Here is a 22,084-nt window from a genome sequence, read left to right on the forward strand (position 1 = left end):
AAGATGCAGTGATGGGTTTAAGCTGACAAAGGGGAGATTTAAGTTAGATTAGGAAGAAGTTCTTCACTATGAGGGAGGTGAGGCACTGGCAACAGGATGCACAGAGAAGCTGTGGCTGCCCCATCCCTGGCAGTGTTCAAGGCCAGGTTGGACAGGACTTGGAGCAAACTTCTCTCGTGGAACCTGTCCCTGGCTCTGTCAGGGGGGTGAAAGCACATGATCTTTAAGGTCCCATCCAACCCAAGCCCCAGTATGATACATAAGTATATTCCACATACAAATCTGGAAGATGAGGCCATCAGTAAAAATTTACTTTATTTAGAAAATATTTAAGAATGTAACATAGCCACATTATTGCAGATACAGATGTATCCCCCCCGCCCCCAAATCGATTTTTCTAAATGACAGAAGAAACAAGCGAGTGAAGCTGCAGGAAGCACAAATGTAAACTTAGTGGGTCTTGGCTACCAACTGGCTGAAGCAGCATCAGGCAAGACCAACACTGTCAGACCCACATAAGTCAAAACAGGTTTTCCTCATTCCATTCAAAACTAAGTTACTCCTGGTGAGCTTACACGACTACTTACTATTCATGGCATACTTGCAGTGCAGGTAACTGTTCAATGCATATTAGTGGCATGACTGCAATCACAGGGCACACGAAGAGGAATAAATGTGGCCAGTCTAACACTACAAGCAGCAGAATCCTGTAGATTTAATTCTTAATGAGTGCCTTTAATCACTAATAGGAATATTAAAAAAAAATGGCAGAATTTCTTTGTGGTCTGGTTACAGACTATGTGCAGAGAACACTGGGGAAGCTATGACTGATCTTAAAAGACCAGTGGAGTTCTCTTGTTCTGCACATTCCCACTTATGCTAATTACTTCTCCAAATCTTCTTGAACTCGGTGCAGCTGTTTATTCTGGAACTATGTATGTCTTGAAACAGTGGATACACCATCCACAAAACTGGTCTTGAAGAGGACATTTGCATTGCTAAACATTCCATCCTTCAAGGACACCACAATAAACTAAAAGAAACGAGAAAGCTTAAAGTAAATGCTGCCATCCAAATGAAGACTTTATAGAGCAATGGAAAAGGCTTCAAAATGAGGATTCCCTTTACCACAAAGATATTACCCAAATGAAGTAATTCTTAAAAAAAATAAATATATTTTTCTGTCAGCAGAATATGCTGCACAGGTTAACATAAGCCCACAAGGCAAGCATTTTCTGCTTCTAATGCTGTACCACTCTGTCCTTATTCCCTGGTTTACAGGCCACAATACAGAACATCTGCTCATGGTGATGGTGCATCCATCACTGAAAAAAAAAACACCCTCGCCACAAATTTTGTAAGAATGCAGGATCTTGCATTCACAGCCTAAAGATACTGATAACAAACATTTCCCCTCCAACCCTTAATTTGGAAAGCTCGTATCACCAAAATAGAGATGTCACTTGAAATAGTATGTTTCTTCCATTCTACAGATTTTTTTCATGCACAGGCTGCATCATACAGAGATTCCACTAGTGCCTGGCTTGTTTCAATGAGGTCAAAAATGAAGTAATTACAAAGCTCAGCTTAAAGAATACTAGGTTAAAAATCACCTGAGGATATGGGTAATGCCTGAAATTGATCATATCACAAATACTCTTCCCTGTTGCTACTTCGTATTTAGCCATTGCAGCAATGGCTTACATCAAAATACAATGCTTTGAAGTTTCACAGGTGCCATATCATCAGTTCAACTTCCAGTTGAAACAACTTTTGAATACATCTCTGGAATAAAATACTGAGAGTATTTTATTCTCATGCCACTGAAGAGCTGAGTCTTCAGTGGCAGACTGCCTCTAAAAATAATAAAATACATAAATAGATGATCATAATAGTTTCAAGATCATACCTGTGACTGTCTGAAATGAGTATAAAGCATCTGCCCAATATTTTGGGTATGAGAGAGATCAAGGGCTGCATCCACTTCATCTAAGATGTAGATCGGGGCAGGGTTGAAGAGAAGCATAGCTAATATCAAGGACAAGGCCACCAATGATCTAATATAGAGAACAAGAAAGTTGTGAAAGTTATGTTTTACTATCTTGTTTGAGAGGATTTGGCTTAGGAGAACATTTGTTTGGTAGTAAGAAAATGCTCGTGCAAAGGCAGATTTACTAAATGATTTCTGAAGAAACAGTGCAGCTTCTTCCACAACTTCTGACTTGTGAACATGTAAAGCCATCTGCAGAACTAGCAAATATTACTTACTGTCTTTTGGGAAGATAAGGTCCTGCTGTTGCTTTACCTATTTTAAATTCTGAGTTTTGCAGTGCTATTTTTCAATGTACAGTTCTTGAAGCATTCTGTTCTTGATAAAGTTCTGTATCTGTCTCACCTCTTCCTAAATTCTGTTTCTGTAATTCTCTTAAGAGTTTTCTTGGAAAGAAGCACACAGAGCTACTGTTTAGGGTAGCACTGGAGAATGAAACTGTCATTATGACACTACTTTTGACACTAGGGCAGAGTTATTTATATAGATTACAACTCAAATGCTGCAGCATTTAATTCAACACAACTTCAGTAGTACCTGGAATCAACTGCCATTTTCTCACCACTCAATTCATTTTTCTGTTACTTCTCCATGGAATAAAATCTTGTTATATGCCGAGTAATGCATTGTCTTAAGTCAGATTACTCTTTGAGCTGAACTGAATTAATGTTTTCAATATTCAGTCAGGTTGGAAGAAGACAAGAGTCCCTGACTTGAGCAGGGAAAAAGATTCACTTTTTGGATTTCTGAACTATAATTAGCTAGATATATGAACTATATACATACTGCAATGGAAAATAAGCAAACAAAACCCCCACAAAGTTCACCAACCTTTGTCCTCCACTAAGTTCTGTTAAGTTTTCCTTCCACGTATTTCCTAAGGCAACTCTGAATTCCAGACCATCCAAGACATTCTGGGTTTTGGTGGGTCTTAGCATAGCTTTGGCTCCCGGTAGAAGCAATGAGAAAATTGAACTAAAGTCTTCATTCACCTAGAAGTCAGACAAGAAAAGGTGTATCTACATAGTTTGAATCAAGAGCACACACAGCTAAGAAACTTAGTGGTAAGCTGCACTATGCTCTAGCCATTTTGTGCAATTTGACCAAATGACTTCTTATTCTTGAAGATTAATATGTTCAGGATAGTAAGAAAATATATTAGCATATGGAATCTTTGATTTTCTCTGTACTGAAAAGAGAAGCAACACCGAAGGATCAATATATAACACACTAAATATTTTTGAAGGATCAAATGAAAGAAATACTGGAGAGCTTTATGTTATCAGACATTGAAATGGTTATGCCCTACCTCAGCTTTATTAATTGATAAATTATGATTTCTTTCTCCAACTAAAGGACACATACAAGCACTTTGTAAGAGGCCTACACTGGCATCCTTCCCACTCCTTTTCTTCCCAGAATTACTTAAGCAATGTCCAGGTACTGGGTATGATGCAACTTTGTCAACATAGATCAAGATTTCCCAAGTGAAGGGACATACCTGACAACACACTTAGTCAACCATCCATGATGCTGTTAAATACAATCCACTAGTTTTTTGCTAAACATGATTTTGCAATGAAAAGGTACCATTTTTTCAGCGATACCTTGTTATATGGGCAATTTAATTAACCATTAAAACCAATAATTCATTTGTCAGCTATTTAATCTGATATGGTTGATCTTCTCAAAGGCCAAAAAGTGGAATTTTTCCTGGTACAGCAGAAACAAATGTGTCAATAACTTTCCATGTAGAAAGTGAAAGGGAAAATTTTACACTTTCATTATAGTTCATGATACGAGAGAACCACTGAGAAGGCAGAGTGCTTAGATAATAGAAACATAATTCAGGTGTTGCTCTACCAGTATTACCTATCCTATCACTGACAGGAACAGTGGCTACACTGAAACAGATTTTAACTCTGGTCAAACACTGATTTATGCAAAAAAAAAAAAAGGAAAAAAAAGTTGTATCACTGTTTTGTCCAGCTTCCATGTGAGAGAATTATTTCAGCATGGCAATTGCTTAACCTTTCTTAAAATTTTGTGGGCCCTAATAGGGAACAGTAAAGTAGTTTTGTAGGTTTAAATGTATCTTTGCAATTATCAGAGAATTAACGTGTTATTCTAAATGAGATGGACCAGGGGAAATTAAATGGTTGTTTTGTATTTAAATAATAGGAAAGGGAGATTACTTCTGAAAAGAGACATTTTCTTTTTTTTCCCCTTTTGAGATATGTACAACAGAGACATAGAGATAAATCTGATCCTCTGCTAAACTGAAAAGATCTCAAGTGTCATACCTTTTCCCACGCCATATGTAAAGTTTTAATTTTCCTCTGGTCAAGTTCTGCAATAGCTGAAAGAATTTTTATCTTGTCATTCTCCACAATTCTTTTTTTCCTCAATAATTCATTGTACTGGTGCAAAGAGAAGAAAAGATTGATTTCAATGAACTTTGTGCTCAAGTATGTTTTGTGATAGTGTTTCACTGTTTATGAGTTTTGCAACTTTGAAATAGCCATTAGCCACAAGATTTGAAATGCAAAGCATTCATTTAGCTGTATTCAGGATTTAAGTTGCAGGGTATTACTTGCAAATTAAAACATTAGAATTTTCAACAATTGGCAATGGGGAAACCCAACATTATTCTGAAAGTTGCACTTCCTTTTCAAGTTAATCATGTTTCATTTGCTTTTCCATAGAAGAAAGGATGCTTCTGAAGGCTGATGGGAAGAACAGGCCAATTCTAATCATCAAGCAGTATCTGGAAAGTTCAAGCGTCAGGCAGTGGACTATTTTTGAGACAGTACTGGAATAGCCTTAAGATAGACAAAGTCAAGGCAACCTCAGACCACCTTCAAGTTACCATGCTTGAAGATGAACATTTATTTTGATCTTCAACGTTTAATAAAGTATATGATTCTCAGATACTACAATGGATACCACAGACCTTGCCTAATCTTTCTCCTACCAACTTAGGGTGGACTGGGGTAGGGGGAAATTAAATTACTCTCTTTACCATGCAAAGTCAACATTATGCATAACCTAGAAAACTAGTGCACAGGTGAAGAGTTCAAAAGTTTAAGATCAGTATAAAAGATATAACAAAAGGTTTCCTGTTATCTCATAAAAATAGTTTTATTTTTTTGTGTATTCAGAAATGGAGCATATTAAGATACAAAGCTAAGTTATAGGTAACAACACCATTTACCAAACCTGCCCAGTCTTTATAGCTTAAAACACAGAATGCTTACCTTCTCTTCTGTATCAGAAAGCACAGACATAGCTCTCATGTTCACATTCCTCCCCAGTTTCTGTTTTGTCTCCTTCATTTTCTGCAGCTTCTGATGTGCTTCTTTAGGATCATTTTGTTCGAAATCATAGGCTGTGCCTGGCTGACCAAAAAGATGTTTCTCTGAAGCTATCCACTTATGCTCTCTCAGCATTCTGGTCATCTGTAAGCAAGATCATGTTGATGTTTTGTGTTTTGTGGGTTTGGGTTTTTTTTTTTCCCTTATCAAATGTGAATTACTTTAAAAAAAGAAAAAAAACCCCAACATCCTGAAACCACAACATTAATTTTTCTATTCCAATAAGGCACAGGTGTTTAGCTTTATAATGCTTTGTATGATTTCCAAAACTGTAGATGATGCAAGGTTTAAGGGAGCTTTCACATCATGATTACTTGGAACATGTTTTTCTCTATATATACTAAGCCACTGTCACTAAATCTTGGGGTTAGCTACTTTAATTACTTAAACTGTCAGTCAGAATGCTTTTCTCATTGACCACCATCACATTGTAATTTACTCTCTATCAGTCCATATTGATAAGCTTTGTTACCGTTTCCAATTTCAAGCCCTCTTCCTGGGATAAAACTTTTCACAATGAGCTGTGCAAGAAAAAAAATTAAGAAAAAAAAAAGCTATTTCCTTTGCACAGCCTCACAAGATGCAAGGAAAAGTACAGTTCTGAAATACCGTGGCAGCAGCATCAGCAGCCCCCTGTTGTTGTTTCTTGATGTTGTGTTCCAATTCTTTAATTTTAAGCTGTAATTCTTTATTTTGTTCTTTGCATTTTACTATCTCTGAAGATTTGGCTTTAATTTCTTTGTCCTGTGACATAATTAGTTCCTTTATCTTGCTTAGCTCCTCCTTTGATCTCTCTACAGATTCCTGAAAAGTAAATCAAACAGCCATTTATTAGCTACTTTAAAAAGCTGTTGTTGGACAGTAGTTAGAAGAGAAAGACACAGAAAGAAGAGGGGCAAAAGAAAACAAAATAAAAAAATCACCTGTGACAAGCCAAAAAGTAACTACTGTGTCTAAACACAGACTGCTGGTGAAAAAATCCAAAACACACATTATACTTTCAGCTTTAGGAAATCATATCTTCAGTAACATCAAAACAGATAAAGAAACAGTATTCACTTTTACCTTTGTCTGAGACACCTCAGCTTCCACAGCATTAACTTGCTCCTGGTAGTGTTTGATTGCATTATCTGCAGCCTCTATCTGATGTTTATAGGAGGTATGTTCTTCTTCTAGCTCTTTCAGTTCCAGAAGTAAAGCTTCAAGCTCCTAGAGCGACATTTTCAAATTAAACAGAAATAATTAAGATTCAGTGTGATGTTGTAAATGCTGTAGAAGATGAACTGTGCCCCGTTCTTCTGCCATGGGGCAATTCCACACAAAAACCGCACACACAAAACCAAAAACCTACAGTGAGAAACCCACAACAAAATCTAACAACAACAACAACAACAAAAGGCATCAACAATTTCTATCTCACTGACTACAGATTAATATATTAACTTCCAAAACTGAGAGTATTAAAAATTTAGGAGAATTAAATTTCCTGATCACTACAACATTGAGAAAAGTGCCAACAAATTTAAGTTTTACCTGCTGCTTTTCTCTCATTTTTTGGCCTGAATCCTCTGCCCTTTTCTTGGCATCATCCAGTTGCATCTTGGCATTTTTCAGTGCTTTTTTACTTTCTGATTCTGCATTTTTCATTTTATTTTCCAGTAGACTGTATTTATTTTTTGCTTCCTGATGTCTCTCTTCGATTTTCTTTAATGTCTCTTCACACTCCACTGAATCAAGAAGTACAGTACTGAGATTGGGCATCATTCTTACCTTTAAATTCAAATCCTAAACTTCAACTGAAATACATTTGTCTTGCCTCTGATAGAAAAGAGTTCTTGCATGTTTGCTAGTTACTCAGTGAGTTATTTCAATGATTACTTTAAGACAATGTGCTGTTAACAGTTATTTGTAGGGCACCAAACAGTCCAGTCATTAAAACTTGGCTAGTGTATGCCAAACCACATAATCAAGAAGTAATTAATCAGATAGCTGCCTAGTAAGATATCACCTCATACCTAGAATACTGTATGTCTACATATGAATCACTTCTGTCCATCTTTTTTCTTTACAAGTTTGCTTATTGATGCATTTGCTTCCATTCACATTTTTCCTTAGCTATACAAACAATACTTCTTTCCAATGTTTTCTTGTTGTGCAAACTATTTACATGGCTAACCTTAAATAACTACAGAAACAGATAGCTTGGAAAAAATACAGATTACTCAAATACGGGATTAAATGCAATTTAAAACTTCTCTGTACAGCCATTTTCCCTTTTATTATAACATATTTAAAACACTTCAGAACATAACTTTTACTACAAGAGAATGGCCAACCTTATGTGCATCATCTCTGCGCAAGTCTGTTCTGACTATGTATTTGTTAAATATTCCAAAACATGAAGATGGTATTTTCAAAGTGAAAAAACATCTTTCTCTTAGGCAAAGATTCTGCTACTCAAACAGCCAGATCCATCTCAGTATCAGCAATCAGTTTTTAGTTAAAAGATTCAGAACATATTTGTCACCAATGGTTTTCTTCAGGGCAAGCAGCTCTTCCTCATGTTTATGATAAGCACTTTGCTGAAGCTTCATTTCCAACAGCTCTGCTTGCTCACAGTTCATCTCCCACTGCTGCTTCAGTTGTTGGTACCTTTGAACACAGTAGTGATACACACTGCTATAATGAAGAGTATCGAGCATTTCCATTTCAAAGTTGAAATAAGGATATACAGAAGTAAATACCTATATTTCCATTCTAATGTGAGATACAGTGATGACTGTAGGACCAATAAGCTTAAATGCATGAAAATGGTATAGCTGCTTTAATAGCAATGGTAAAATTTATAGGCAAGTTATTATATATGTACCTCCTGGTTATGTAGTCCTGATAAGATATACTAATAGCAAACAAATGCAACACATGGAATTTGACAAAAATTCAGGGGTCATGTTTTTCAAAGCAGCAGCATGACAGATGCCAAGCTGAAGCAGTAAGGTAAAAAAAATATCTAAAAGGTCAAAATATAACCTCTTGGTCATATTGCTGAAAGTCTATTTGCTGGAACTCATACCAATCTGAAAAACAAATCCAGCTGGTAGATAACATATTATGCAATACTACCTCCTTGAGGGATTTTTACAGAATTGACCAAACATCTTTATATTACATCTTTTAAAAAGATCTTTAGTATCTTAATAGCTGAAAAATCAGACATACTTCAAATTATTTAAGTCATTACAGTAGTATCACTCAGATATTCCCCTTTATTATCTACTTCCTTGGGAGAAGAATAAGAGCTATCACAAACTGAAATTCTGTATGGGTGTTACAAGATACAGCTAGCACAGATCCATTATTCAGTGGCCTTCATGAAACACTGGAAAACTTTGATGTGATCTCAAGTAGACATCACTGTACACCTTTTTCCCCCTCCCTGTACTACTCAACAAAATTTTCTTGCATGTGCTTTTTAAGAACTAGATTTGCATGACTGCAAATTATATTAGGGGAAGAGGGAAAGGAGAGTTAGAAGAGAGGAATTATTTTCTGCATACTGCACTCTCAATGGGCCCTATTCCCTCCACAAATACTTCTTTATATTATACTTATTCAGTCACATAAAAGATATTTCATAGGGAAAACCATACTTCTCAGCAACATTCTTCAAACATTCCAGCTCCTCCTCTACAGAGTGAAGTTCAGATTTCTTCTTTTCAAGCTCTATTTCAACAGCTTTAATTTCTCGAAGCTCAGCTAACACTGATGCAGCCTGTGAGCTTGCACCTGTGTGGTGGAGGGGAAAAAAAAGTCAAGCTAATAGGAATTCAGACTAATGGATTCCACACTGGAAACAGCAAATTCTAAACGGTAATAATTATGCAGGTTGATGATTTATTTTAATTGCAAAACAGAAAGGCAGCTAGGCTAAAGTTACGGTACCTCTTAGTGGAGAAGACTACTTGTTAGACAATTGAGTTCTGCATTTCTTGTGATTTTCTTGTTATTAATTTCTTGTGAAATTAACCAGCTTTTCAAAATTACCTCAAATTATTAAGTACGTGTGAAGTAATTATTTTTAATTCAAAAGTACCTGAATTACTTTTAAAAGTGCTTGAATTCAAAGCAACTTTCCCAGAGAATTACATAAGACTTAAGTTTTTAAAATCTGAAGTATTTTATGCAAATAGTTCACCATTATTTTTTTCTTAGTCTAACCTTGAGCTCAAGACTTGACAAATCTTTGCTAAAACACATCATATTATCTGAAGTATAAGTCTAAACAAAAGGATTACTGTTCATTTTTATAAAAAGCATGCAGAGCAGTAAACAAATCAACACAGTATTATTATATTAATAAAACCAGTAATTGCCTCCATGCAGAGTGCCCTGGGGGTCAAATATATCTCCATCAAGTGTAACACTTCTTGTCATTATCCTTTTGTCAAAGGTAATTTTCTTAGCACTATCCATGTTATCACAGATCAGTGTTGTTCCAAAGACATATTCCATTGCTTTCTGTAGTTCAGATTCATATTGAATTAGAGAAAGGGGAAAATCCAAGCTATCACAACCAACCTAGAAAATCAACGAAGTACAATTAGTATGCCTTAAGTTATGAGAATTTTCAGATTTGTTTTTTCTTGATAAAAAAACCCGCTTTCTAAAAACATCATATTTTAAACCAATCTTTTTAAAGTGGAATAATTGATATCCATTTGACCATCACACAGCTGAAAAGATACAAATGAAAAGACATAAAGATAACCCAAGCCCTATAGAAATCCTTATTAGTATAACCATGGAGAAGCCCATGTTTTTAGCAAAGAAACTGAATTAAAAATCTACACAAGCAAAATAATGCAAACAGTGCATTTATTTACATACCAAGGTTTGGGCCAACTTGATCTTCTCTTGACTAATACACCTAGCCAAAATTTTGTTTAGGGGAATGATGGTGTACCGATGCTTTAGTTCACCATTTTTCAAAAGCTTTTTGCCAGTAACCTCAAAAAGAAGAGTTACAAATAACTGAATACATAACTAATTTTGTAAAGTAAGACAATAGGGCATTGCAAGATGAATATATAGTTGCCATTAACTATGCATGACACTCTTGACCCAATTTAAACACATACATGGGTCCAAACCACCTCTTAAGCATTCAGTAAGAACCCTGAATCACACAACCTCATCTCAAAATTCAAGTCCTGTATTAAAGAGTAAACATACCTCTGTGTCCACAATAATGTTATAGAGTTTCCCACCAGCCACTGCTTCTAGGGCTTTTGCTTTGGACATATCTTCCACTGTGATAGAAGAGACAACTAGGCCTTTCACATGGTTGGGATTCCAGTTTTTTTCTGGATCTCTTAAAGTAAATTTAAATTATGATAATTATATGTTTGTTTCTCTTCCACACACATTATAAAAATTTATATTTAAAAACTTATACTGTTTATTATACTGGTACAAGAAATTTTAAATGCCATGAGGAAAAAACCCACAGAAAATGGTTAAATACTTCAGGGCAAAAGACTTCCCAACAAAGTCAGTTACAGAGTCATTAAAAGGAAAGCAAGAGCTAATCAATTGATGAAATTATCCTGTAAGTCTCACAAGCCTTAAATTCCCTAAAAAGTATTTCCAAATGTCTTTGAGGTTTACACTGCGATCTTACCTGTATTCAAACCGTAGAAGAGGAAACTTTGCCATGAAGCTGTCATGCAACTCTTTCAGACGGTTGATGTCATTAGCTAAAGTCTTCTTTTTTGCTAAAAAGGCTGCTTCTTTATCTTCTAAAAAGTTGAACGCAAGCAGTAGACAAAAATCCAGAGCACAGAAACCCATTAGCTTAAAAAAAAGGTACGCTACACTGTTTATCTACATATGTTGAGAATACTTAATTGAAAGACTTTCTAAAATTCTTTGCAAATTTCCAGTTTAGACAAATTAATATCACAATACTGAAAATTGAAAGAGTTTAGAAGTCTGATGTGCTTCTTTGAATGTCATTCTGGATTATCCATTTACAGTTTCAAGTAGCTTCTGCCATACATTTACCTGGAATGAGAAATGAACTATAAGAAGTGTTATAGCTAGGTAAACCAAGAAAAGAATGGGAAAGTTGGTCACTCTTGCCATCTAAATTTTAGATGGAATTTAAATTCTCCATCAAGCTTTAAGACATTTGGTCTAAAGTTTATAAAACTGCATTATTTTAAATTGTTTTCTCTGGAAGGCAAGAGCTTGCACAGCTTTGACCAGAGAAATTTCTTTCTGCATCAAAGAAGCATACTTGGTTTTTCAGTTCCTTCTTCTGTTGGGTCTGGAGTGGTTGGAATTAACTTCCCCCACAGCAGCTCTCATGGTGCTGTGCATTTCTAGTAAAAAGGTGTTGATAACACATCAGTGTTTCAGCAACTGCTGAGCAGTGAATCACACTGCATCAAGGTTGTCCCTCCAAAACTTATTCCAAAGGCTAGTAGGCTGGGGTGTGGGCAAAAGTCTGGCAGCTGACAGAGCTAGGACAGACGACTCAACTGATATTTCATACCATATGGGTATCATCCTCTGCAACAGAAGCCAAAAGAAATAAGAAGGGGAGAAAGCATTCCTTATTAAGGCATTTGACTCTGAGACCAGCCCCTACCCTGGGAGAGAGAAGCAAGAACATGTTGAGAGCAGTAATTCTGCAGACACCAAAGTCAGTTGAGGAAGGAGTACAGGAGGTGCTCCAGGTACCAGAGCAGAGATTCCCCTGCAGCCTGTGGTGCAGACCATGGTGGGGCAGGCCATCCCCCTGCAGCTCTTGGAGGTCCATGTGGAGCATATATCCATCTGCAGCCTGTGGAGAACCCCATGCTGGAGCAGGGGACATCTAAAGGAGACTGTAACCCATGGGCAGCCCATGGGTGCAGGCTCTTTACAGGACCAGTGGGGGACCCATGCTGGAGCAGTCTGTTTCTTGAAGGACTGTACCCCGTGAGAGGGACTCACGCTGCAACAGTTCATGGGAGACTGTCTCCCATGGGACAGACCCCACGCTGGAGCACGGAAAGAATACGAGAAGAAACAAGCAGCAAAGATAAGTGCTGAACTTACTACAACCCCATTCCCCAACTCCTTGGGGGTAAGGAAGTAGAGGATTCAGAAGCTGAGCCCAGGAAGGCGGAAGGGGTGGAGACAACTGTTTTAAGGTTTGTTCCTATTTGCAATTATCCTACTCTGATTTTTGAATGGCAATAAATTAAATGGTTTTCCCCAAGTTGAGGCAGTCTTGGCTGTGACATCATTGCCGAATAGTATCTCCCTATCCTTATCTTAACCCAAAAGTCTTTCATTTTCTATTCCCTGTTCAACTAAGGACAGAAGTGATAGAGAGGCTTTGATGGGCACCTGGTGGCCACTCAGAGTCAACCCACCATGCTTTTCTATTTCTTTTCAGTTTCCCCAAAAATTATACAACAGAAGTCTGTACAGACCATCATAGTTCAGGTTCTTCATTTGGTTTTCTATTTTTTCTTTTGTTTTTCTGACAGCTTCAAATGCTTCTTTATCTTTCTTGTACTCTCCATCCATGTTTTTAACTTCAGATTCTTTTGTCTTTAATTCTTGTTGTGCATACCTCAGCTTCATTTGAACCTGTAAGCAGTAAGAAAATATGTAAACAGAAAATCTTCAGACGCTTGCAGGTGCAGTTTTAGAACACTTGGACTAACAAGGTGCTAATATATTTTGTTGGAAATTTTCACTGTTTGCAGAAATGCCAAAAAGCAGCCTTTGCTTTTGAAAGGGCACATGCAATTTGGGAATAAAAACATCAATCTTCTATTTAGATACAATAATTTGTCCAAGCACATGAATAAAGTTTGAGAAGAAAAAAGGTAATGTGGGACAAAACTTTTCCCAAAATAATTTTTCCCTAAGTGAGATAAGTAAGGTATGCTTTCAACTACAAAATCCACTGTGAGAACTACCTCAGCAGAGATTTTCTACCTTAAGATAAAAGTAGTGTCTGTTTCAGTCATGTGACTAGCACACAATTTAACCAAGGAAAAAATAGTTTCTTCCCAGTCTCAGGCTTTTTTATTTCAGTTCCAGTAAGTTTTACTGTAGAAATGTCTGTAGTATGAATGTGCATCATGGACAGCAGTCTTCATTTCTTTCTATCCAATACTGTCAGTCATTTGAGTATAAGAGTCCTACTTTATGTTTCAAATGCCAGTTTCTATATTCCCTCACAGCAATGTTAAAGCTTTTCCCTATTGGTGTATATCTATGCAAAGGTATTTTTCCCTTTTTATCAAAAAAGTCACCTTAATGCATATGCCACTTTGCAAAATTTCTGGCATAAATATTCTGTAAATCTCTTCACTGATCTTTCAAGAGTGTCTCATTTGTTTTTCAGACAATTTTCAGAAGGAGGAAGGTTGGTCTGAAATAGGCAGAGCTTTTATTCTTACCTGTTTAGCTTCTGTTGCTGCTTGGCTGATTTCAATTTTGCAGGTCATCATCTGCTTAGAAAGAGTACCTTCTTCCCCATCACCACTGCTGGATAAGCCAGAAGACACAGCACTAAGTTGTGCTGCAGCTAAAGCACTTGCATCTTTTTCACTTGCTTCCTGTAAAGCATTTAGTTCTTTCTTTATCTTCTTTACTTCCTCCTCCTTTAACACAAATGCTTTAAACTCCTTTGGCAAAATAAAAAATAAAGGAAGAGAGAACCTGAGTCCCACTAACTCTAAATTCATGTTGTTTAGATGAGGAGCTATGAGTAGTTTCATCAACTACATTTCTATGAACCTTTGTCAGATTTTGTAATCTTAGAATTTGTTTTATGTTTTCAAGTACATTCATGCCCCACGAGTACACTGAAGATCTACAGAAAGAGACAACAGCTGCCCAAGAACTAGAATAAATAGCTCTTTCTTCCCTATATCTAAAAAGTAGGGTATTCAGTGCTGCTCTTGCATAAAAAATCAACCCCATCAACTGACAGAAATATGCAGAGATTTCACCTTTAATTTAAGTACACCACAGGCCCAGAAAGCATAATCCTTTTGAAGCTATAGGGATCTACCTTTAGCTTAACAGAAGTTCTCAATAATAAAAAACTGCTTTTTCTTTGTATATACATCACATTTGTCTCTAATGGGAACCAATACCTAGGCCGCACAAATCAAACAATGCCCTTACAATTTGTTTCTGATTTCCTGATGTAATTCTTGCCAATCATAGGATTTCTTATTATAATAGGCAAGAAAAAGCAGCTGTCTCCCTCAGTGAGTTAATATAGTGTTTGAAGAAAATTGTATACAAAGGTCTTACCTCCTCCATATTTTTTACCAGTTCTTTACGTTTAACCTCTTCACTTTTTAAGTTTTGCTTCTGGAGATTAAGGGCACTTTCTGCCTTGGTATTAGCTCTCTGTATTTCTGCAAAAGACTTTTCCAGTGAATGGAGCACACCACCATGTTCCTACAATAAGAAACAAAGGAAATTTAATTTAGCCTAAGAAACAAGTACAGTATTTGTGATATTTCATGTTCTATTCACAGCTATATGTAGAAGAGATATCTGATCAAGCAGGCAGTTAGACTCCAATGCAAACAGCTCAGAACATCTCTTCCCTTCAAAATCCAATCTAATTGAAGACACTACTGAAGACGCATATCATGGGGCAATGTCCCTGGCCAAAAGCTGCATTTATAGGCATATAAAGACCCTGTGGACAACCTGTATCTAACCAAATCTACTGCCCCCCAAAGTGAGGTCAGTACTGGTCTGCATTGAACAAGAGTTTTCTACTTGAAGTGTATTACTTGTGAGACATCAACAAAAAGGGAGGGGAAAAAAAACAATCTGTCAAAATTTACCATTGACTGCAGAGTGGAAACACTAGAGCATTTTCTATTCTTCAGTTATTATTCATACACAGCAATTGGAAGTAAAGCATTTTGGACAAATTAAAATTTTAAATGAATGTATTTTAGATGATGGCTAAAAATGACAGTAAGTAGTGTATAATCTAGACAACCCACCAGACAGTAAGAATTTAAGGGTATATTATTTGCAAAAATCTTTTCCTTCTCACAAAACTCCTTATATTCAGACACGCATGACTGTTCTCACTTACATTATCCCTTTTTTTCTTCATCTTCACTATTTCTTCATCAAGTTCTCTCTCCTTCTTTTCATTTTCAGCTATTGATTCTTGAAGCTCTTTCACAGCAGCCTGTATTTTCTTTAATACCTCAGCAGAGGATTCCTTCGCCTCTTCAGCCAGAGTAAACTCATAAGCTATGTTGAGGCGGCTTAAATTTTCTACTGTTCCTGTTAGTTTTTGGTATTCTAGATAGGCTGATCGATCCTGAAAAGACAGCAATTGGAGAAACCTCTAAAATTTGATGGAAAATATTAAGTAGGACTGCAACAGAAATCTTCTAAGCACTTCTACTAAAATTTGTAGATAAGAAGAAAGGTTCTCTGTATAGTACATATTCAGTACTATACATTGCAAGCCTTAGTTAAATCTTACATAACCCAATACTCAATTCAACTGACTGTACAACAGAAATATCACCTGCCAACTTCTTTGTTGGTGGTGGTTTGTGGGTTTTGTTGTGGGTTTTTTTGGTGGGTTTGTTTGGTTTTTTGTTGTTTTTTTTTAAGAACTATTAACTATTATATGCTTCTATCTTCTACTTTTATCTAGTTCTCTTGTTTTTTTCCATCTCCCTACATTTCCCTCTAGGATTTCCTGAAAGTCCTGAAGGTTACATTTTCTGTGCTTGGACAGATTTCTTTCTTTTAAAAAGAAAACATGCTGTTGTTCTAGCCACCACACACCACATGGTGTCACCATGACACCACATTTTGGCCACCATGGTTCAGTGTAGCCAAACGTATTTTTTGTCAGTAGTTAAGGGCCCTACCATTCTTGTAGTTTTTCCATACCTCTTTCAGTTTATGTAAGGTTGGAGTGATAGTCTCATCTAAGACCTGAAACACAAAACAGATCATTTATATTCCGATTTTTAAAACTCTTCTGTCTAAACATGACTACTTAGTTCTGAGTACAGGAAAAAAATACTTTACAAATTAAAAAAACACACTACAACAATTATTCAGTTATCTTTAGCAAATACAAAAGAATATACTTTACAACATATAGTACCCTATTAATTTCTTTCACTTTGGCTTCTTTCTTCACTATGGTTCTCTGGACATTTAATTTCTTGCTTTCATACAAACTTGTACCAGCAGCTTCTTCAATCATAGCTAAAATCTAGAATAAAGCAAAGCAAAGGAACACAAATGTGATGCTTTTTTTGATGTTAGACAGGTTCAACTCAGAACTGAATTGAACATGTCCTATCCCTCTGCCATCTTCCTTTTGTCCTTCCCTCCCACCTCCCCCCCCCCAATTCTTGACACTCAGAACAAATCAGTAAAACTTCAGAGAAAAAAACAAACAAACAAACAAACAAAAAAACACCCAACACCGAAACAACCTTCCAGCTTTCTTACCTCAGGTGGCTTCATATTTAGAACTTTGGTAATTTGTCCCTGGTAACAGAAAGATAAAATAAGAATGGTGGTTTTGTATTATGCAATTTTACAAAGAAAACTCCCATACCTCCACTCATTTTTATATGTTATAAATTCAAAAAATATTTTTCTTATTTTTTATGTACAAGGATAATCTGGTTTACTGAATTACTTAGCTCTTGAAATTTTAAACCCATCACTTCTTCACACAGAAAGCTTGAAATGGCCCTTGTACCTTAGGCTCATTTTACACATTCCTGATTACATCTTAAAGGAGTAATGTACACATTTTGTTCTAGTCTTACTGAATTGCTGATGTTGAATAACCTCTTAAATCATAAACTGGATTTTTTGAGGTATATCTCATATGTAACTAGAGAGAAGCAGAATAGGTTCAAAACTTCCTCTCCCCCCCCAAGCTGGGACTGTTCCACTTGAAACTGTAGATCCTAGTATTTTATTATTCTTTGTAAACACTTTAGTAATTTGTCTAGTCCCTATGTTGATGTTTATACAAGGCTTTTTCAATTGGCCAGCACTTCCTTTTGTTAATTGTAACTTAAGGTATATCAGCTTCATTCAAAAAATTGTCTAATACTGTCCAATAAGAGCGAAGAAAATCTATGTCTTTTTAGCATAATAATAAAAGCAACACTTATCTGTTAAAGAGACAAAAAGGAAAACAAAATCAGAATGTTTTTGAAAAAAGCTTGCTACATGAGGTCTTGTGCTACAAGATATGCATTTTACAGCCAAACTATGCTGTAATAGAAATCTTAACTATTTAAAGGAAATTTCATTTTTACTTGACAAGAATCTGCTTTTCTCTGATCAGGAAATTAAGTGTTCTACCACTATCTCTCCTGCTTCAAATTTAGTGCAACTTCTGTTCTTTTTTGGACTTTGTAAAGATGTACACAATACCTGCATAATGAGGAAGTGAGGGTTATTGATGTTGAGTCCAACGGAACAAAAAAGATCCTGCACACGAGTGCTGGTAACAGTCAAACCATTGATAAAATACTTATTTTTACCTCCAATGACAACCTGGAAAGGAAAAGAAATGGAAATAACTTTAAGGATTTAAAAATTACTGATATTATGAAAATATAAATTGTAATAAACAAAAAATCTGATAAAATACTATGTATATTTGCATACACATATATATGCATACTATGCAGAACATCAAAACAAATCTTATTGGACTGAGGAGATACTGAAAATATTGTCCTGGGGTTCAGCTGTATCAGTTATTTTTCTTCTTCTTAGTAGCTACTGCAGTGCTCTGGTTTTGACTTCAGTCTGAGAACAATGCTGAAGTTGCATATATCTTCCCTCCTTTTGAACAGAAACAATAATGGTGTTATGTCCAGCAGAGGACTGAATAACTCATTTGTTCCAGTGAGTACCTTGATGTAATTTTCCCACCATATAAAGCAGTGATGGGTTTCTGCTAAAACTATTAACAATTAAATAATTAACAAGGGAGACCTTTTTAAGTGTTGTCACTCAGTACCAGACATAATGCCATCTTAAAATGCTGCCGCTATGGTTTCCTCTTCTGTTTATTCAGGCTGATACTTCTGCACTGGTTTATATTTGGATCAGAATTTAAAGTTATTCTTTGAAGAGGTAAAGACTTAATGGTGACATTTTCAGAGTCATCGGTTCTACAAGCTAACACAGAATGTTTTGTTAAATCCCCCTCTTACTTTTGTTAACGAGTGGTCAAATCCATTATAAAATAGCTCTTGAAAAAGCAATTATTCCTCCCTTTACCTCCGTGTTGCCAGCTGCTTTGCTTTCTCACAGCTTCCTGTGCTCCTTCTCAATGGCAGAGCATGAGCCTGAAAACTCCTTGATCAGGTTAAGCGCAACTTGGCAAAAACTAAATACAGTCAGCATTGTTATCAAACTAATGTCGAAAACACAGCATTCACTAGCTACTAAGGAGAAAAATAACTGTTACAACTGAACCCAGGGCAAATATCTAACTAAAACATAAGAAAGATGTTTTAATGAGATCAACACTTACAAGAAAATTACTAAAATCCGCAAGTTGTCATTTTTTTGTTTGGTTAGTGGTTTTTCTTGATTGTTTTATTTTTGTTTTATTGTTGTTGTTAAACCTGGGAAACACCCTAATCAAAAAGTTAAAGGCCAGGCTGGACAGGACTTTGAACAACCTGGTCTAGTGGAAAGTGCTCCTGCCCGTGGCAGGGGCATTGAGAGTAAGTGACCTTTAAGGTTCCTTTAAATTCAAACCATTATATGGTTCTATGATAAAGTTCCTTTGCTCCGAGACCAAGTTTAACACACAGTTTATATATTAAGAGGAAAATATTAAAGCAGAAGGAAAAGCCACAAAAGAGAAAAAACATGCTTTCTGAACATGATTTCATTATTATGTTTCTGTGCAAGTCCATATAAAACACTACTGATTTAATACACTTAACAATACTAAAATAATTTACCAAGAAATTCCAATTATTTTTATTTCTTATTTACCTAGTACATGGGATTTACTTCTACAGTTTGTGTTACTAACTACCATGCAGAAGCACTGTCTCAATTGCAAAAACTCAGAACTTGAATTTTTTTTTTTTTGTCATAAAAAGTTCACTCTGTTGAGCATGTTAAAACGTATGAAGGCTACTAAGCAATGCAGATATTAAAGACTCACCTGCCTAGTCACGGAGATCTCATCATTGTTTTCAAATCCTAGTGGACTCGCGTTCTTGTCAGAATTATCAAAGGTAATAGACACAGTTGCTTTAGTAATTCCAGCCTGCCCATTTTTATAAACTAGGTCTTGCAAATTTGAAGCTCGCACCTAAATCCATAGAATAGATATACAGAGTTTTGAAAGAAACTTATTACACAACTTCAGTATGTTACTGTAGGTTTTGGAGAAATTAATGAAAAAATCAGATCTAGCTGTAATTCAAGAGTTTATGTGAGACTAGGGGAGATTGCTAGCATTGTAAAACCACAGGCAAAGGGTGCCAGTCTAGTTTTAGTCACCTTGCTAATAGTTTCTACATGAGATTTCTCACAAAAACTGAACAGATGTTTAAAAAACCCAAACAAACCAGATGACTAGTTCAGTCACCAATACACGTATACAGCATGGAATCATAGGATGGTTTGGGTTGGGTTGGAAAGGACCTTACGATCATCTAGTTCCTACCCCCCTGCCATAGGCAGGGACATCTCACACTAGATCAAGGCTCTGTCGAGCCTGGCCTTGTACACTGCCAGGGATGGAGCATTCACCACTTCTTTGGGCAATCCATTCCAGCACCTCACCCTCCTCACAGTAAACAACTTCTTCCTTATATCTAACCTGAACTTCCACTGTTTAAGTTTAAACCCATTAACCCTTGTCCTGTCACTACCGTCTCTGATGGAGAGAAGTGCTCTCCCCAGCACCCTTGTAGGCCCCCTTCAGATACTGGAAGGCTGCTATGAGGCTCCAAACAGCCTTCTCTTCTCCAGGCTGAACAGCCCAAACTTTCTCAGCTTGTTTTCATACAGCAGGTGTTCCAGCTGCCTTCCCTTATCATAATGCAGTTCACATAGAAATGAATCAGAAACTGTTCCTTGAAGGTCTGCTGGATTTGTCAACAACTTGGGGGAGGTGAGGAGTGGACAGACAACATCAGAAAGAAATAATAAAAATCACCTGGAGACATAGATTCAAACTGATGCCAGAGCACACAATTTTTCTTATGAGTAAAGCAAATATATCCTCTTTTAAATAGCAGGCATTGCACAATACACTTTCTGATAATCAGCTGGCCAACTCTAAAGACCCAATTCAGAAGTGAAAAAGTTAATGGCAAATAAACAAGTTAGTGCATTTAGCTCTAAAAGATCTTCAGCTTAAGGCTGCTACTGGCAAAGTAGGTCTTTTTAGTGTAAAGTTCTAGGCTGCATTGTACTTTGAGTTACTGCAGTATACTGATGAAACTGCGGTTTAATGTCAGTGTAAGAAGCAAGATTGAGACACAATTTTATGTCATGAGCAATCCAAATAAACAAACTTATTAGTTTTTTATAGAAGCACCACTTCACGTCTTCTGTCTGAGATTACAAAAGGCAATAATATGAAATGTTGCCGAGAGAATTAAGATCTTTCTTGAATGCCCCCTCAGTCTTTACCTGTGACATGCTGGTGATTCCCAACAGGAAACAGATTGAGTCCAAGATATTGGACTTGCCACTACCATTCAAGCCAGTAATGGCATTAAAAAACGGGTCAAAGTCACGAATTTCTGTCCTGTGAGCATAGGATTTAAATCCGTCAATAACAATTGACTTGATGTACATCTTCTCGCTGTTTCTCAGGGACCAAAGTATTTAAAAAGTTATCTGGATTATAAAAAAAAAGGGAAGAAAATAAGCAAACGAATCACCTGAATGTATGAGAAAACTGGAAAAACGCACACCTTTTAGACCAAAAATGTTATGAATTTGTACTTAAAATTCCAACTACACCCCAGATCCAGAAGCATAGAACCCCAACAACAACCTATTATTCAACAACTTTTAAGCGACGTGAGTTTACACAATGTTCATCACATCTGCACGGAGACTGTGGCATAACCCTGGTTTCTCACAACAGCAGCCATCGAAAGAAACGAAAAGGCACGGGTTTTTAAAAGGAGAGCTTCCCTTTCCAGTCTGCCGGACTGCTGCCTCCTCAGCCCCTCCGCACCGGAGCGCTGAAGCCCAGGAAAACGACAGCCTCGGCTAAGACGCCATGAACTGGGCGGCCCATCCCTGCCCCTGCCGCCATGGCGCCTGCCCCTCGTTCTCGCTGGAAGCCGCGCGGTTCCCCACAGCCCCGCAGGTGCCCAGGCCAAGCGAGCCCTCCCTGGCGGCTCTGATGCCCGACCCAGGTGGGCCCCTCGCACCGGCCGCGGGCGGGTGGCAGCCCCCCGAGCCCCAGTACCTCAGCGCCAGCACGGTGCTCCCAGCCGCCAGAAGCCGTTGAATTTTGGCGCCAAGAGCGGCGACCGTTAGGGGGAGGTGCCTCATCGCGGCCGCCCCTACTCTGGCTGTCACAGGCGGCCTAGCTCCTCCCTTCCCGGCGGGAGAG

General features: G+C 37.1%; 1 protein-coding gene across 1 annotated transcript; it reads right to left on the bottom strand.

Moving 5' to 3' along the window:
• Window positions 1-294: 294 nt before the first annotated feature.
• On the bottom strand, window positions 295-22,048 carry SMC2 (structural maintenance of chromosomes 2). The gene is made up of 25 exons (XM_005154851.3): window positions 21,938-22,048; window positions 21,145-21,354; window positions 19,664-19,813; window positions 17,902-18,024; window positions 16,957-16,995; window positions 16,604-16,714; window positions 16,384-16,428; window positions 15,563-15,796; window positions 14,755-14,904; window positions 13,890-14,117; window positions 12,909-13,068; window positions 11,105-11,222; window positions 10,657-10,795; window positions 10,312-10,431; window positions 9,798-10,002; window positions 9,075-9,210; window positions 7,952-8,076; window positions 6,958-7,151; window positions 6,490-6,633; window positions 6,034-6,228; window positions 5,308-5,508; window positions 4,354-4,470; window positions 2,882-3,042; window positions 1,910-2,057; window positions 295-1,033 (listed from the first exon to the last, which is right to left on the bottom strand). Exons 2-25 carry the CDS (start codon window positions 21,310-21,312, stop codon window positions 932-934), a joined length of 3,513 nt encoding a protein of 1,170 aa, XP_005154908.2. The 5' UTR covers window positions 21,313-21,354; window positions 21,938-22,048; the 3' UTR covers window positions 295-931.
• Window positions 22,049-22,084: the final 36 nt, after the last annotated feature.

Source organism: Melopsittacus undulatus, chromosome Z, assembly GCF_012275295.1.
Source record: "Melopsittacus undulatus isolate bMelUnd1 chromosome Z, bMelUnd1.mat.Z, whole genome shotgun sequence".
NCBI classification, from domain to species: domain Eukaryota; kingdom Metazoa; phylum Chordata; class Aves; order Psittaciformes; family Psittaculidae; genus Melopsittacus; species Melopsittacus undulatus.